The sequence below is a fragment of the Psittacula echo genome (assembly GCF_963264785.1).
Source record: "Psittacula echo genome assembly, chromosome: 10".
Taxonomy (NCBI): Eukaryota; Metazoa; Chordata; class Aves; order Psittaciformes; family Psittacidae; genus Psittacula; species Psittacula echo.
Genome location: NC_137741.1, coordinates 16,846,187 through 16,862,687, shown reverse-complemented (window position 1 = coordinate 16,862,687; position 16,501 = coordinate 16,846,187). Strand labels below are relative to the sequence as shown.

Sequence of the window (16,501 nt, the reverse complement as noted above, 5' to 3'; positions counted from 1 at the left end):
TCACATCATCAACAAATAACTTCCATCTCTCTCTCTGGATTTGGAAACAGGGGTTGTGTGTTGCTTTGGAAACTGTTTTAAATGGTGTCATTATTATTGCTGCTGCTATTCTCAAACTGAACAGGGCAAAAAGTAATGCAGAGCAAATACAGTTTTACAGTCAGCTTCATTTGGCTTCTTTAATTCCATGTGTTTGGCTTGACTGGTAAAAGATGTGCAATTATAACTCAGCCTAAGACTAAACATTCATGCAGATATCCTAGCTTTTGACCTTCTTCAGAGGGAAAAAAAGCAAAACAGAGAAGAACTGGCTATGAAATGGCATGTTCTCCATTGTATTTTCATTTGGATAAAAAGAAAAAAACCCTGAAAAAAAATGTCAAACAAAAGTCTCTCTTACAGTTTTGGCAACGTGCTAGGCCAGTGCGGTTCAACAAAAGGTATAGGGTAATTGTAATACCCGTGACTGCATGGAGATTAGACTGGTGGCATGTTTCAACCGTGCCCAGAAGAAAACATTCAAAAGAGCTTTTAATATTCCATATTTTCACTGTATGCTGTTCTTAGGCCAGAGTTCAGATTCTGTTCAACATCTCCCTCAATCTTGAGAGACAGCCAGTCATATTAATTTCATTTTGGATCTATTTCTTTCTGCTCTCTGGGTACTTTTCCCTAGTCTCTGTTGTTTGCAAAGACTGCTTAAATGCCCTCTCCAGCTGTGGAAAAGCTGAGCAGTCAGGGCTGGGGTCCTAGGATGAACCTCCATGTCAGATAAATCAGGTTTCTTCTATACCTGATGATCTTACATGGATTTCACTTAACAAATATTCCTGAGAGTTGTGTCCAAAAGAGGCTCTCTTATGAACATTTACATCTACTTATGGGAAAAGGAAAGAAAAGGAATATTCAAATTAAATGAGAAAATATCTGCAGGTGAGGTCCTTCAAGAGACATAATCAATATTAGTCCTTTACTGATGAAGTTTCATATCCTCCCTGAATACTAACGCCTGCACTCTCTTAAAGCTTCTTAATAACACACAACATAGTGGGGCTCAATCACCAACCCAGACTGCCCATAACCATATGATTAACATAAGGACAGTAGTGCCTACCCCACCGACATGCTTCATTTTGCAAGGTCACCATCAGAAAAAAGGTCAAGATTTTCATCCCATAGGAATTTCTGACATTTGGGACATTCCCCTGTTCTGAATCAACCCAGAAAGACAAAATATCAGCATTAGTATTTTCACAGAACAAATTGTATAGTCTACATCACAGTCCCTTCTCGATACAGGACCAAGCAAAGGAAATTATCAGTTAGAAGAAAAGCTAAAATTCTTTGTGGAATAAATATTTCAACCTACAGAGGCACTTCAGACAAAGCACTGCCAGAAGTTGCCTCTAACTGAAGGAAATGTTCAGGTACCATGAGACCACCATACAGTCAAGGCCCAAAGTGCACTGGGATCCTTTCAAATGAATGAATATATTTGCTAACCTCTTCCCACAGATGTCCCCAGTAAAACAAATGTGACTAAACACAGTATTGATGTAGCCAGCCAATGCTAAATCTATTAAGCAACAACCTTCTGACCGCTTGGGAATTCTAATGAAATAGCAAAAGCCGAGATTGATATGACACAAAACAGAGAGAAGACAGGACCCTTACGCAGCAAAGCGTGTTTTTTCATTGCTCTTGTCTCAAAGAAATATGGTTTAGTAGCTTTTTTTTTTACATTGATTTTAAGAAAACTTCACTCTGTATCCAGCTTTGATGCAGATTCAATGTCATATATTGATGATCTGACAGAAGAACACTGGGTCCAACCTCTGTACATCAACACTCATGACGTGAGGAAAGGGTAATGGCTACTCTCCAAGGGTAATTCATCTGAAGCATCTGGGACCTCTGATACTCCTGCTTGAGCTCATTGCTGATGCACAATGTCATACCATTTGCCCTAAACAACATAAAGTTTGTCTTGAAAAACACCTATCCTTATTGAAGGACATATTTCCCCAGGAAAAGAGGAAAGCCAGCCACATATTTGATCCGCCTGGACATGAATGAAAGTTTTGTCTCTCCCTACTCTCACAATACACACTGATTCTATTTTGTACAAAATGCCCGTTCATTCATCCCAAAACTATTGTCCTAAACATTTTTACTTTTACCAGTCTTCTTTGGGATCCAAAATAGAATAGAGATTGAGGTTCTTGGTAGAGGATTGATATCCAAAGACCAAATAGATATGGAGCTGATGGACTGAAAGAAAGCAGGGCAGCCACAGGAGTGCTTCCAGGCAGTCTGAAGAGGAGCTGAAAAGCTTGGGAGCAGAAGGGTACTAGGTGGTACTCAAGAAAAACATTCTCATTGATACCATTTCAGTAAGTAGTGCATTGTTGAGAGAGAATTCAATTACAGGAACAAAGTGTCATTTTTTGTCTAGAAGAGAACTGTGTTGTTTTTTTTTTTTTTCCCCTTCATTTCAAAATTCCTGGTTGACAGTGAGGATGAAAGTCAGAACAGACGATACACTTCACATCTGCCTCTATCACATAAAACCAGCATTTTCAGTTTTCACAAACTCTAAAGCTTTCTCCTGGAAAAGGCTGTGCACTTACAGTCAAGTGCTAAGTAATTGCAATTGTCAGGTGTCTGCTCTCTGAATCCAGGCCACGTTTTAGCTAATTAGGCTTGCGAAAGACATACTACTTGTTTGCAGTGGATCGTTGTCTACCGACCTTGCTTGGCACTTGGAAATATTTCATAGACCTGTTCCTGTTTGCTGAATAAAAGAGGGTGCAGCTAAAGACTTCTCTGAGCTGATAATCCAGCAGATAAAAACATTCCATTCTGAGATACAACTCTTCACTCAAAGGTCTTTCTACATGAGGATATTTGATATACTCTGCTTTCAAATTCACTGAAGCACACTATATGCTCCTATGTCTCTAATAACTTCCAGCCTTATAGGAGATAAGAGTCTCTTGAAGCAAAACAAAAAAGACAGACCCTCACAGAGAGAAAACACAGTTGCTTTTACTAAGATCTAGGGCAGAAAGGAGCAGAGGGATGGAAGGAACTTCTTTGATTATCAGTTCAAGTCCCGCAAAACCTACAAAACTTCTATCAAACTTCTTGCTTGAAGCAACGATGTTACTGCCCTACTTCTCCTTTCCCCAGGTTCTTCAGTTTCTAGCACAAAAGCCTACTCTGTCCAGTGGTGGAAATGGTCATCTTCTCTCCCTCTGTTCCCCATATTCGATGTACTGGTACCAAAATCAGTATCTCTACAGTGTATTATTAATAGAGTTGTATAAGAAACAAAGCAAAATATGTATTCATCCAATATTGCTTCATCACATCTATCAACTCTGTAGAAGAACATCAAGTTTGCAGCCTTATTCATCCTCTGACACCTTGAAACTTTCCTTATGCTGCCCAGTTTTTTATGTTTCTTATTTGATGCCTGCAATAAGCCCAGTTCATAGCCAAGGATGAATGGAAAGCGTAAGTAATTTCACTATCTCTAAGGTTTTGTGCAGCAAGGTTATTTGTGTGTTAATGTCAATGCAATGAAGGTGCACGCATGTTTACAAAACGTCAGTGTAAGACTCCTGAACACATTTAAACCAAGTTTGTTGTCAAATTAATTAAACATTTCAAATCCCTCCAACATATATTTTGTTCAAGGCAATTTTTCATTAAGAAAAGAATCTAGTCATCCATGAACAATTCAAAGTAAACTTACTTCATGTGCTGACAGCTCACAAGTCAAACTTGTGCATTTTTAACAGGGGGCATAAAAAATGGCAAATGCACTTCTATTTTCAAAAGAGAATTTAATACAAGGCAAATATTAGGCCTGATTACCTAGAGAAATTAAACCTATGTGATTTGTGAGGCTTCCTCAAGTCTTAAACTATTGTTCTCTTCCAGTATATTTATCTAAATGGTTCAAAGGATACATTCAAATTTATAGTCTTATTGACAATATGCATCAAAATTCCCATTTCAAGAAAGAAAAAGAGCTTAGAAAATTGCAGTTCTCAGATCAGACTAAGTTAATAGGTGCAAAATGTTATTTAATCAGAAGCAGAGATGAATATATTTACACTAGATTTGACTGAAATAGGAGACAGAGAAGTTTGGGCAGGAAGGAAGAAGCTCAGTTGGCAAGGGAAAGCATAAACAATTTCTATTTTATTTTTTTGTCTCCAACCTTGGACAAAAATCCTACCCTGAATAGTTTGGACATTACCACACACATGCACTCCCCTCCTCTGCCTTGTTACATGCTTCCTAAGGGATACTTGACAAATGCCTATAAAATCAACAGAAAATCCAAATCTAACATCTTCTCACTGTGAGCCCACACAGCCTGCTGCCGATCACGCAGACCATTTGGCAAGCGCCAGATCTGCAGGAGAGCAGCTGCTCCAGCCACTCTCTTCCAGTAACATCAGAGATACGAGGACTTGGGGAAAAATTAACCAAGTGATCAAAAATGGAATAAAAGATGTTAAGAGGTTTTTTCCTCCCTGTAAACATCAAATCATCATCCATGCCCAACTGACTATAACATTGCTCTGAAACTGGAGATATTGACAACTCAGGCTACTAGAATAGACAAACAATCTAAAATAGCCCCAGCCACAACAAGAACTTGTGGTCTAAGCCACAGAGGGAAGAGGACTGCAAAGCACACAACAGTGTGTGGGCACCAAGAGCTCAGTATTTACTACTCAACCTCTATAGCTTAGGCTCTTCATACCCCCAAAATGCAAGGGTTCCTCTATTCTGGAACTTGGAAAGAGTTGTGCTTTCTAACTTGGAAAGAGCACACAGTGAATGACAACAAATACTTTTGTGAAGAGATTGAGAAGCCACATTGCTTTTAATTCACATACATAAGAAATATACTTACTTAGACAAAATAATAACAAAACTGGAGGACATTAGCCTATTTCTTTACCACTATAAAGCGTTCCTTAGATTGAGATTGTGCCCTCTACACCAGTTCAAGATTTTTCCTGGGCAGTTCATTATTTATTTGGAAACATTAAATATTTGCAGTTCTCCTCTCCGATCTTAACTGGTCCCTTACCTAAATTATGGTGACTCTATGGGTCTTATATGGCTTGCTTTGATCAGATGGGAACTCTGCTTTCCCTCTAGAAACATCCTGTTTCTCCAATCTCTGCTAGGACACAGCTCCACTAAGCTGTTATTGCAACACTGTCTTTCCTGCAACAGCTCACATCTACAACTGGAAGACAAACTCCTGCCTTAACCATGAAAGATTGTGTGCCAGCCTTTCTGCAGAGGTGAATATGCTTTCACAGGGATGTTTCAAAACAATACTGCAATTTTGTACTCTATAATTTCAATCAGGATTCACTGTCTGCCTACTCAAGAGTGCTATTACCCAGAGCATCACACTGTGCATTACCGAAAGCATCTCACTACTCCATATATCACTTGAACCATGTTATACATTGCAAGCATGAATGTTTGCACAGGGATCAAGGCAGTACTCACTGCATAAATACCTGTCACACCCTCCTCTGCATAGGGAACCTACTGCAAAACATCAGTGCCTCAAAATTCAAGGAAACCCCCATGCTCACAGTTAAACGTGTTTACACAGCTTGACTGATATGAGCACAAGAGTCCCATGATGTTTCAAGCCTCATCTACTAATTGATTTAATAAAAGTCACAGCAGAGAAAGTTCTTTCGAAACATGACAGAAAAAGTTCCAAGAATCTTCTGTGACACTGCACATACACACGGAGTTGTTTATATCCTCTTGATCTGGTTTACTCACTCTATTACTAACATCCTTATTCCAAAATTAAATCAGTCTTACCAAACATAATGCTGTTTTCCCCCATTTCGCTATTAATGTCTCTTGATGGCCCTTTTATGTTCCCTTCTCTTTAGCTTGGCCTTTTTTGGCTATTTCTGTAAAAGCTTCAACTCTCAATATCCAGAGCAATGACTTTCCCCTGAGCTTGTTTTGTTCCCAGTTTTGATTTTATACTCCCATAGTAGCATTCACTCTTCACATATTTGTTTACAGAACAAAAACCACCAGTCTTTAAAAGCACTATGGAGTAGAAAACACCCCTTTTAGGTAATTTTATTCAGCTGTGCCAATAACAACAGCTATCTCTAGTCAATTCTACTGTGATGTGCAATTACTTTCTTGGAGTAAAAAGAAGCAAGACAGAACAAAGACATGCTTAAAACGTTACCTTCAGAAGATGATGGGGAAACACACAGAACAGCTCAATTATGTTTTCAGACCTACATGGCATATAGTACTGATGAAGCACAGACACTTCTGCAATTTTCTTTCCAATCAACCAAATTTGTACTAAAATGGGTTGGCAACGCTCATTACACTAAGGAGAACTATAAACACTGCCAACTAAGGCATATATAGATCACAAAACCTGTTTATCTCTAAATCTGTGTTACTTTGTGCTACGGAGAAAAGAAACGCAACTCCTTCCCAGCAAAACCATCAATTTTGGAATGATACACAAGGCAAAGGTAACTTACAGACAGCAATGGGATGGCAACTTTTCCAAGAAAATCAGGGGGTTTATCTCCATCTTCATCAAACACTGTCACTTCCAGAACATCATGAATATCTTTAATCGGGCTGAAACAAAAAGTGCAGACACATAAGAAAATAATATTCAACACACATGCACACGGACTCCTCCACAAAGTTCGGAGCAGACTGTTTTACTAATTAATTTTGTATTACCTTGGAGTATAAAATTAGCATTTAATTAAATTCCCCCCAAAATGAATCAAATGATGGGTATTCCCCAAGCTTTTCCCCAATGTTTCAGTCCCATAACTAGGTGAAGAAAGTAACTACCAAATGGTGGTCACAAATGGTGACATCTTTTGCGCACTGGTGATGCCAACAGTGTAAAACTCAGCTCTCTAACAGAGAAAGCTGGTGACTGGGAGATGTCAAGGGCTGAATTCAAACCCAGACTTCAGGACATTAGATAAATAATACAGAAAACAAACTTATATAACTTCATTGGAATTAATACAGCCGTTCTGCCCCAAAAGAAGGTTGTTTCAGAGCTCCCAGAACCTACGCTGCAACACGGTGGAGTTGCTTCCAGCTGTCTCTCCAGCTAGAAGTTGTAGCATGTTCACTGATACGATCTGGTGTCAGCCAAGCCACCACGAAATGCAGTTTTGAAGATATTATAGCTTTAAAATATAGTGAAACCTGCCACTTCTGCCATCATACTTCCACATTCCACTCCAAGACATTATCATTTTCCATATGATACAGCTACCAGTGGTATAAAATATTAAAACCCCACAGTGACACCCACAGATAAGTGTGTTTCAGAAAATCTGCATATGATGCGAAGGGCTCTCTGGTGGTACTGAAAGCTCCAGCTGAAACAGATTCATCCAGTCAAAGCAATCCACTCTTCTCCAAAAGAAATCTACATCAGTAGCTTTTAAGGTGATTAACTGAAAACTTTTTAAATGGCAGAACTCTAAGGAAAGATGTGAGAGCCTGACTGGCTCTGCAGATTCGATGCTTGGACTAACCACACAACAGCAATAGGAAAGTTAGAGAATAACCTGGAGCTGACACTTCTGAGACCCACAGGAAGCAGAGACACAAACGTTCTTTTAAAATAATTTTGGATTCTTATTAGATTTATTTTCTTGGCTGAACATCCAAGAAGACTCATCTGCTGGCACAATCTCAGAGTAAACAGTGATGAGTGGAAGCTTCTTGAGAACAGTAAAGTAACAGAAAGGTCTCCAAGAGGCTTGCATTCAGCTGCACCCATGAATTAAACAGAAATCCAGCAAAGTACTTCTATCAAAGAGATCAGATACTTTTTATTGTGTTCTCATCCAGCCCAGTATTTATCAATGCTGCTTTTACAAGAAGCCCATCATTCTTAAACTGTTCTTCCAGTGGATAGGTACAAATATCATAAATGCTCCTGTGCCACCTCTCACGGTTGTCTTCATTGCCACTGACTACTGCAGTCTTAGAGACATCTCTCACTCAGGTATTCACAAAGATCTTTGTCAGCATAACCAAGATTTTAGAAAAATTTGCTGTCAAAAAACAATGCCTTATCACTTTTTTTATTAAAGTAACAAGAATAAAAGAGAATCCTTTGATTTCCATAAAAATTTAAGCTTCTAATTTGACTCATTTAAAATCAGAAGATACACCATGAACAACATGAGCTCAAATTTTCTGCTTGCTTACAAATTAAAGAATAATTCTACTCTGGTTCAATGAAACATTCTATTTTAAATTACAGAAAAGGTAGGCATGAGTATCTGGTCTCTACTTTCTGTTATATTACCTCTCAGATGCAGCTATGGCTTCATTATGTCTAGTCATGATTCTTCCCATAAATATCACAGTAATTTTTCCTTTAATGACTTCTATTAATAAACTCCATGCAAGAACTAGTAAAAGGCAAAAGGCTTTAATTGAGTTATCATTGATATTTCTCCAATATCCTCTCTGACTATGAAAAAATGACATATCTTAAACTTGACCTTTGTATTTTCCCAAAGTCAATAGCTTTTATAGTTAAGCTGCTGTGTGGTGTTGCAGCTTGTTTTCAAAAGCAAGCCACTTACAATGTGAAAACTTTGTTCCACTCTGGATTGAGGTTCTTGTAAACGGTGTGTGTTTGAAGCATGTCATTTCCCAGCTCTAATACACAGAAAGGATCACTTTTACCTAGGGAAAGAGCAGATAGAAAAAAAAATTAAAAAGGAAAAAAATACAAATGGACCAGTTATTGTATTTAGCATTCCCATTCTTGCTTTGCAGGAAGGCTGAGGAAGTGGTTGGCCAAATAAAATTAGATCCATTAAGAAAACTGTATATTGCCTTGCTCTGTTGGAATGACTTGCTAAATAAACAGTATCCCGATGCATCCACAGTTCTGGAAACTCTTAGCACTTACCTTACAACTCATTCAGGTGGCTTCCCTCTTAATACCTGAAATCTGAGACTTACAGTGAATCATCTCTAAGTCTTTATAGTTAGAAAAATCTGCTCACATTGACAATTACTCCCATGATATTACACAAGCAGTACCATCGTCCTGAGCCACCTAAGTATCGCCACTGCAGTTATAGCTCTCTATTCTATTTTCTGCTTAGACTCTGTGGTCGTCTTCAGATGATTACAGAATTAAGTACCCACACCATGGCAAGAAAAGCGTAACACCGTCTGTATCAGCAGAATTTCTTCAATGAGTTCCATGTGAGCAAGCCCTTGAAGCTACAAAGACTCTACACAGTGCCACAGTTTAAGCAAAACCCAGCATCAACTGGAGAATCCATGCATGAACCAGGTATACTGTTTAAAGCAAATAAAGCAAACCCCCCAAAACTAAAAAGAATCCAGCTTCCTCTCAAAATAAGGATATTGTCATGGAACCCATTATGGCAAAGACACATTTACTAATGTTTTATTTTTGATAACTCATATCACATGAATTTGTAGCTTTCACAACTTATTGCAGATCAGCAGTTTCCACCATGAGCAGAGTACCCTTTATCAGCATGTCTGACTCAGTATTTGATTTAATCTCATCTTCAGTGTTCATGTATAACTCAGACACAGGCACTTCAGCCTGACTTGTACATAGGCAACTAAATATGTCAGCAATGCAGGGATTTAGATAGCAGACAAACAAGATATTTAAGAAAAAGCTGTCTTTTATTTAATCCTTATTTTTGGTGTTATTAATACAGAGCTCTTACGGTTATTACTGAGAAGTCTATAAACTAAACAGGAATCTTTTCGGTATGCAAACAGTGGGGTATTAACTAGTCAATATTGGTAAAGTTTAAAGACCATATGTATTACTGGAATCTATTTGTCTTCTCCTTTTCAGCTTACGTGCCTTTTCCCTGATAAGTGTGGAAAATGAACATAGCCTTTCAGAGAAACTGCTTGAAATGCAAACTGGTATATGCCAAAAACAATCCCACTGTATAATTTGGTACTCTGAATGCTATTTTTTGGTCAGTGAGCAAATGCAGTGTTTGAGAAGAACTCTCATGCGTACACAGAAAACATCCAACAAAGCAGAAAAAGTCATTTTCACGTCAACAAAACTATTATCTAGGAATACAAAAGTATGGAAGCCTCAAACTGAGCTCGCTGTGGCTGAGGAGCTTCTACGTATTTGATATAGCTGCATGGAAACTAGCCTAAACCCTATGTTAAATGGTGAAATATGGATTTTCAAAACGCTGTTCAAAACCAAAGCAGATACTATATTGTTTTCTGATAGCTATTATTATAGTAGACTAAAAACTTGAAATTAAAATATGTAATTAAAATCTATAATGCCAACAAAATTATAATGAAAACTGAAATCCCAAACGCACCAAAATCTAATCTTTATCATGGGAATAAGGTGGCATTACACTTATGGTCAGACGACTGGTCTGCAGAAGTTCACCCATACAAGACTCACAACTGTTATGGGACAGCACAGGGAGGGAAAATTACCTGCTCATACTGCTCCTCTGTTAACCCTTGGAAATCTTTGTAGCTTTTAGTGTCTCTATGATATTCCCTTTATCAGATTTTTAGCTGGACTTTGAATTTACTTTTATCAATAACAATAAATCTGAGCAGTCTCCCTGGCAATGCAGGAAATATGGCACTGCTCTAGGAGGGCTCTATTATGGAAGCCCATAATTGCTACACTAATCATTTATGAATGGCTCAGAACAGATAATTAATCTTTATGTCTCTCATTTCACGATCAGAAATTATGCTATTTTTACCTAAAATGGCTGCATCCTTTTGCAATTTGGTGGGTCTATTACAGCATAATACTAGGATATTTTCAGCACTGCCATTGAAAAACAATTTGTCATTTGCTTCATGAATCAGGCTCAAAGCCTGGGTTATTTTGAATATAATGACAGACTGAGTAACCTTTTACTTAAGCAGAATTTCATTCTGCGCTATGCACAAGGAATGTGTGTCACATACTCTGTATGAAAAGTCTTTGAATTGCAGAATCAAGAACCTGCGTGTCTCTTCCAATGTTCATTATCCACCCACATGTTCCTGTTTAAGTGTTGAGGGAAAGTGGGCCAAATCCATCACTGATGCAACTGCACTAGCATCAGTGAAGTTTTCCAAAGGATAAATAACCTTCCAGGCTCAGCTCTTTCCCTGGACATTGCCTGTATTAAAACCTTATGTGCTTCTAGATAGCACTAGCCTTGCCATTTGCCAAAGGTTCTACTTTGCTGTGGTACCCTTATTAAATCTGTTAGTAAGATGCAGTTACACTCCTAATTCCGTATAAATGTACACATTATATCAATTTAGAAATGGATTTCTATACAAGATACCATTCATATTGGCAGGGTTTTGTGTTTGTTTTCAAATTAAGTTCTTCAGTTCCTTAAAGCACTGCTTTCTGCAGTAATCTTTTTTAGCAATGCAGAGTTAAGCAGCGAATTGAAAATGAGCATAATGATTCATCTTGGGTTTTCTCCTTTGGTCCTTATTTTATGAGTAACGTTCGCTTATATTATGATGTCTTCACGAAGACTGAGGTATGGGGCAGGAGTGTTTTCTCTCTAGCATTTGGAAAAGAGGAAACATAACCTCAGGCCAATCCCAAGCACACAGACTGGGTGGATACCCCATCCTTGGAAGTGTTCAAGGACAGGTTGGTTGGGACTTTGAGCAAAGTGGTCCAGTGCAAGGTGTCCCTACCCGTTGCATGGAGGTTGGAACTAGGTGAGTTTTAAGGTCTCTTCCAACCCAAGCCATTCTATGATTCTAAGATCTTTCATGCCTTTATCTGTAAAAATGACTATGTCAGCAAATACACAACATACGATGCTGTCTGTGAATTACGAGCTGCTGCAAGATACAGAATGAAAAGGTCTCAGCACTCCTGGAATATATGGTAATAAGAATATCCAGGCAGTTGCTACAAAGAAGCATCCATTTGCTACTCCTTCCATGGAAAAAGAATATAAAGTTATATTTTTAAACTTGCTGTCAGGACCAAATGCCAATTTGAGGTACAATTCATTGAAAAATCTATCCTTTCCTTGGAATAAGAGCTAGCTCCAGAAAGATCACCCCAAACTGAAGCCTTAGGCGAGCTGCAAGAGAAATCTCACTCACATTCACATCACTGGCAAGCTTTCTTTTTCAGGTGACAGCCTGTAGCTCCACCCAAACCCACACGCTTAACTCTGTGTCAGACACTCCCAAAATCTTTCAGTCTTGCTCACAAACTCACAAGGAACCTGATAAAAGATGGGGCAGCTGCTCTGCAGACACCATTGCTTTATATCAATTCTTATTTTACATATGCCTGCTGGAAAATACAACAGCACACCATGCTAAGTGTTACCAGTCACACCAGTCAGATCTAAAGAGGAAATCAGATCTCCATCCACTGGACCCTTCCCACATACTTTGGGGAGCAAAAACCATTTTGTAGCTCATTTCCCTAAGGCAAGTTTCACCATTGAAGAAATGATGGGAAGACTTTTCTTTGATCAATTGACAGTGCTGCACATTCTAAGTAGCATTCACAATATATTTTAGCAACATAAGCTGCAAAACAAAAATAAAATACCTGCAAAATCTGCTGCCAACAGATCCACCGCTTTTAAAACTTTGACTTGTAAGAAGCCAATGTCCTTTATGTCACGAAAGGAATTCTTTATACACTGCAAGGAGGAAAGCATAAAGATGTATTTCTTTTGTATGTCAGTAAGAAACAGATTGCTAAAATACTAAATACTTACATTTTTATATCCATTGCTATTTCTGCAGGGTTTCAGTTTAGCAGCTGATACACCTATAAATACATGCCCACTATCTCAGTCTCACTGCATCATGACTCTGAGGTTCACAACATCACACGCTACTCGCTCCTAAGGAAATTCTCCATTCACGTAAGTTACATGCTAAGCTTATGGTGGAGATTAGAAGGAGTCCTCCATGTTTATACAAGTATCATCTGCCAAATAAACCAGAAAATGGGACATGTAGACCTGGAGAAGCAGCATTGGTCGGGAAGGCAGTACCTTCCCCCCATCAGGAGTGAGGCATCTTTCCTCAAAACCTTTAAGTTGGTTCAAAGTCCTCATGCCTCAGTCTCGCACCCCATTTCAGACAGATAAACCCATTCCTTCTTAGCCAGCTTCTGAGGCATGGAAGCCATCATACATCTTCGTCTTCCAACAGCTGAAGGTCCAGGGCATATCCTCCCCTAAGGAGGAAAGCAAGCTAAGCTTGCTATGATCTTTCCATGTTATTTGGTGTGTCCCACTTCCATGATAATCTCTTAATACTATTCAAGTTTGCAAAAAAAATTATTAGCTTAAAACTCAAATACAAGCAGCCAAATTGCTTGGGTCTATCTGACCCGCCAATCTCTCTGTCATTTTGAACAGAATAACTATTTCGTGCAATAGTTTTCTCTGGTAGGAAACATGTTATTATCACTGGACAAATTTTCCTTCTTCCTGCAATTTTGACTACTTTCAAAACTAGAGAAGGAGAAAAAAAAAAAAAAGGAGGTGGTAAAATAAAGGAAACTCACATATCGCTGTGAAATCTGTTGCCGTTCACTGGGGTCTCCCAAAGGGCAGACACACAGATCAGAGATAGACACTCCTGTACATGGGGCAACAGCAATCAACATGAGCAGGGACCCCGGATGTTTTTCCAGAGGCAGTTTTAAGCAATTGGTCTGCTTCATCGGCAGGGCAGAAATGTCAACCTGGCATCTAGAACAACATCACCAAGGGTTAATAAGAAAAAGGAGGTGAGGGAAGGAGGGAAAGCAACATTTGTATTGATTTCAGTAGCAAGCGAGCACCAAAACTCATTGCTTGTTCAGGATGGAAAGAATGCAAAAAATAAGCATCTCAAATTTGGGAAACCAATTAGCCAGTTTCTACTGCATGTACCGTCAAGTTTTGCTTTCTGGTTCACCTACTGGTAAGCAGAGGTAAAAGGTTTGGGCTGCAAGTACAGTAGGAAAACTTCATTCTGGCCTGCCTCACTTCCCCTCTAAAATCCCCAAGCATTTTGTGATGGATTTGAAACGCAATTTTATTTCACCCGGGGGAAAAGAAAAAGGGCAAATGCAAAATTTAAAACATTAGCCTAAAATGGATTAGTTTCTTTAGTCACATACTCCATTTTATGCTACATTATACTGTATGCCCCAATCTCTTTTACAAGCCTTACTAGAGCTCCATTTTCAGTGTACGGTTATATTTCCCAAAGGGCAGGATTGTCTTTAAAGTCCCCCTCAAACTCCCTGCACATAATAAGAATCATTAACCTGATACTTCCCCTAAAAACAAAAATAAGGAGAGAAAAAAAGAAAGCATTCATAAAGAGACAATAATAAAGGACGAGTATGGGCTAAGGCAGAGAGAGATCAGTAGACAGCCAGTTATACACGAAGGGAGCGGTTAAATGCAACAGAAAGCCTAATCACTTGGCTCAGCTAAATGCCTTCTATTTAGAAGCCCAGTAAATGGAGTGGAACTTTTCTGAACCTCCGTGGGGTTTGGCTTTTAAGAACAGGCTGAACAAAAGTTACAGATGAGAAAGGAATAAAACCGAAAACAAGGAAGGAGAAGCTTTGCTGCCCCGGTGCAAGGGGAGTCGCGTTTCTCAAAGGGATGGTGAGCGAATGATGGAGAGTAAGAGCTTTTGCTCCGCTTAATGCCTGCCGACAAGTTTTTATTTAAACTAAACTTGTTAAGGTGTTGTCTTAATAGGCTAAAATTCCACAGGGTTCCCCCAGGTGGGTTTCTTCTGGGTAAATGGTGCATGTAGTGTTCCTGATTGATCCCATTCCAGTAGTAGAGCTGGAGCAGTTTATACCCATCTGCTATAAATTGCATGCTTTCCGCTTCTTAACAGCCTATTTTCTGTGAATGCTAAAGGGGGTGGGAAAAAAAAAAACCAACAAACAAACCCAAAACATTTCCGCCTGAAAACCCAAGAAGCTACGTTATGAAGTAAAAGTCATTGCTGTGATGAGTTTATAAGTCATCCGGAAGATCCGTGTATTAAAACACAGCTCTTCTTGCAAGCTTCTTCTGATCGGAATCAGTGAGGATGGCTTTGCCTTAAGTGTGCTCTTTGCTATTCACTGCATTGAACATACAACAAGTTGCAAGTTTACTCTTATTAACTGCTTTCAAGTGCTTTGAAAGAAAAAGAAAATAAACCAGGAAGAGTACTAACACTGTTTGGTGTGTAGGCTGCCTCTCAACACAATTTCCAAGTGTGAGAGGCTGCGTTTAAAGCTCGCTGCTATGCCTAGACTCTTCAGAAAGATATGACAAGAGAAGCTACAGCAGAAAGGAAAACAAAGCAGCGACACAAAAGGCAAGTATTTGAGAAAAAGACCTTATCACTTCCACTCTGGAGGTCATCACCACCTTGGCTGCATTAACACAGTTGCTTCTCAGACCACAGCAGTTTTACTAATACTTTAGATATCAGTGCAAAAGGGGTGACATATGGATATGTGGGGGGTTATTTTTATTTCTTTTACAGATGAAGAAACTGAAGGAAGGAGAGGGGAAAACTCAGGGTCACCCAGCTGGTCTGTGATTCAGCTGGCAATAGAGGCCACATCTCCCACATCAGCATTTCATCCACCACCCACTCAACGCAGTCCACAACTGGGAAAAGCTGCGTTTGCTTTCTTACATTAAGAACTTTCAATGGGGTAAGAGAGAAAAAAACAACTTGTTCAGACAACCGTGCATCTCCCACCAATAGATAACCTCAGAAATCTCACATACATCCGAGGCAAAGTTACATATAATTCTAGCTTGTTTGGGCAAATTGGAATTGTTTCTCTTATTAAAAGAGATTTTATTAGCCAAAGGTCAAAGAAAAGATTGAGTATAAGGGTGTCGGGGTAGGAGGGATGCACATGTGGAGGGGAAAACAGCAGGAGGTGGAATATAAGCATTTCTTCCTCAAATCATGTCTGATTTCCGTGCAAACTGACTTCCTTAAAACATCTGTGTTCACTCAAGGTGATGGTATGCCTCTGTATTTTCTTTTGAGGAAGTGAAAAGAAAATCCACATTTGCACTTGCAAATGGCAAAAGGCTTAAGGAAAAATAAAAAGGACAATCTGTTTCATTTAAGTTATACAGCGTAATTGATCAGGCTCCAAAGAATGCAGCTTGGTAAAATAATTAGACATTCAATTTACTATATAAATTCAGTGGTTTCCACACAAACGCTTCTGCACTATTAAAACGAGTCTAATGATTTCCAAAGTACTTCCCCTATCTCCCTGAAACAGAAACTCTTCCTTTCTTTCTTTCTTTCTCAGCTTTCTAGCTAGCAAGACCTTATTACAGATAATAATTTCACAGGAAAATGGGAAGAAACTATCCTGATGGGC

At 38.9% G+C, this 16,501-nt stretch overlaps 1 protein-coding gene across 2 annotated transcripts in view; it reads right to left on the bottom strand.

Moving 5' to 3' along the window:
- Nucleotides 1-16,501, bottom strand: part of MCTP2 (multiple C2 and transmembrane domain containing 2) — a gene marked incomplete at both ends in the record, with an annotated part of 102,777 nt that overhangs the window by 48,364 nt on the left and 37,912 nt on the right. For both annotated transcript variants that reach the window (XM_080626664.1, XM_080626665.1), the window contains 4 exons: nt 6,579-6,681; nt 8,676-8,778; nt 12,680-12,773; nt 13,652-13,838. In XM_080626664.1, coding sequence (XP_080482790.1) covers nt 6,579-6,681; nt 8,676-8,778; nt 12,680-12,773; nt 13,652-13,838 — 487 coding nt within the window. The remainder of the gene's footprint in view (nt 1-6,578; nt 6,682-8,675; nt 8,779-12,679; nt 12,774-13,651; nt 13,839-16,501) is intronic.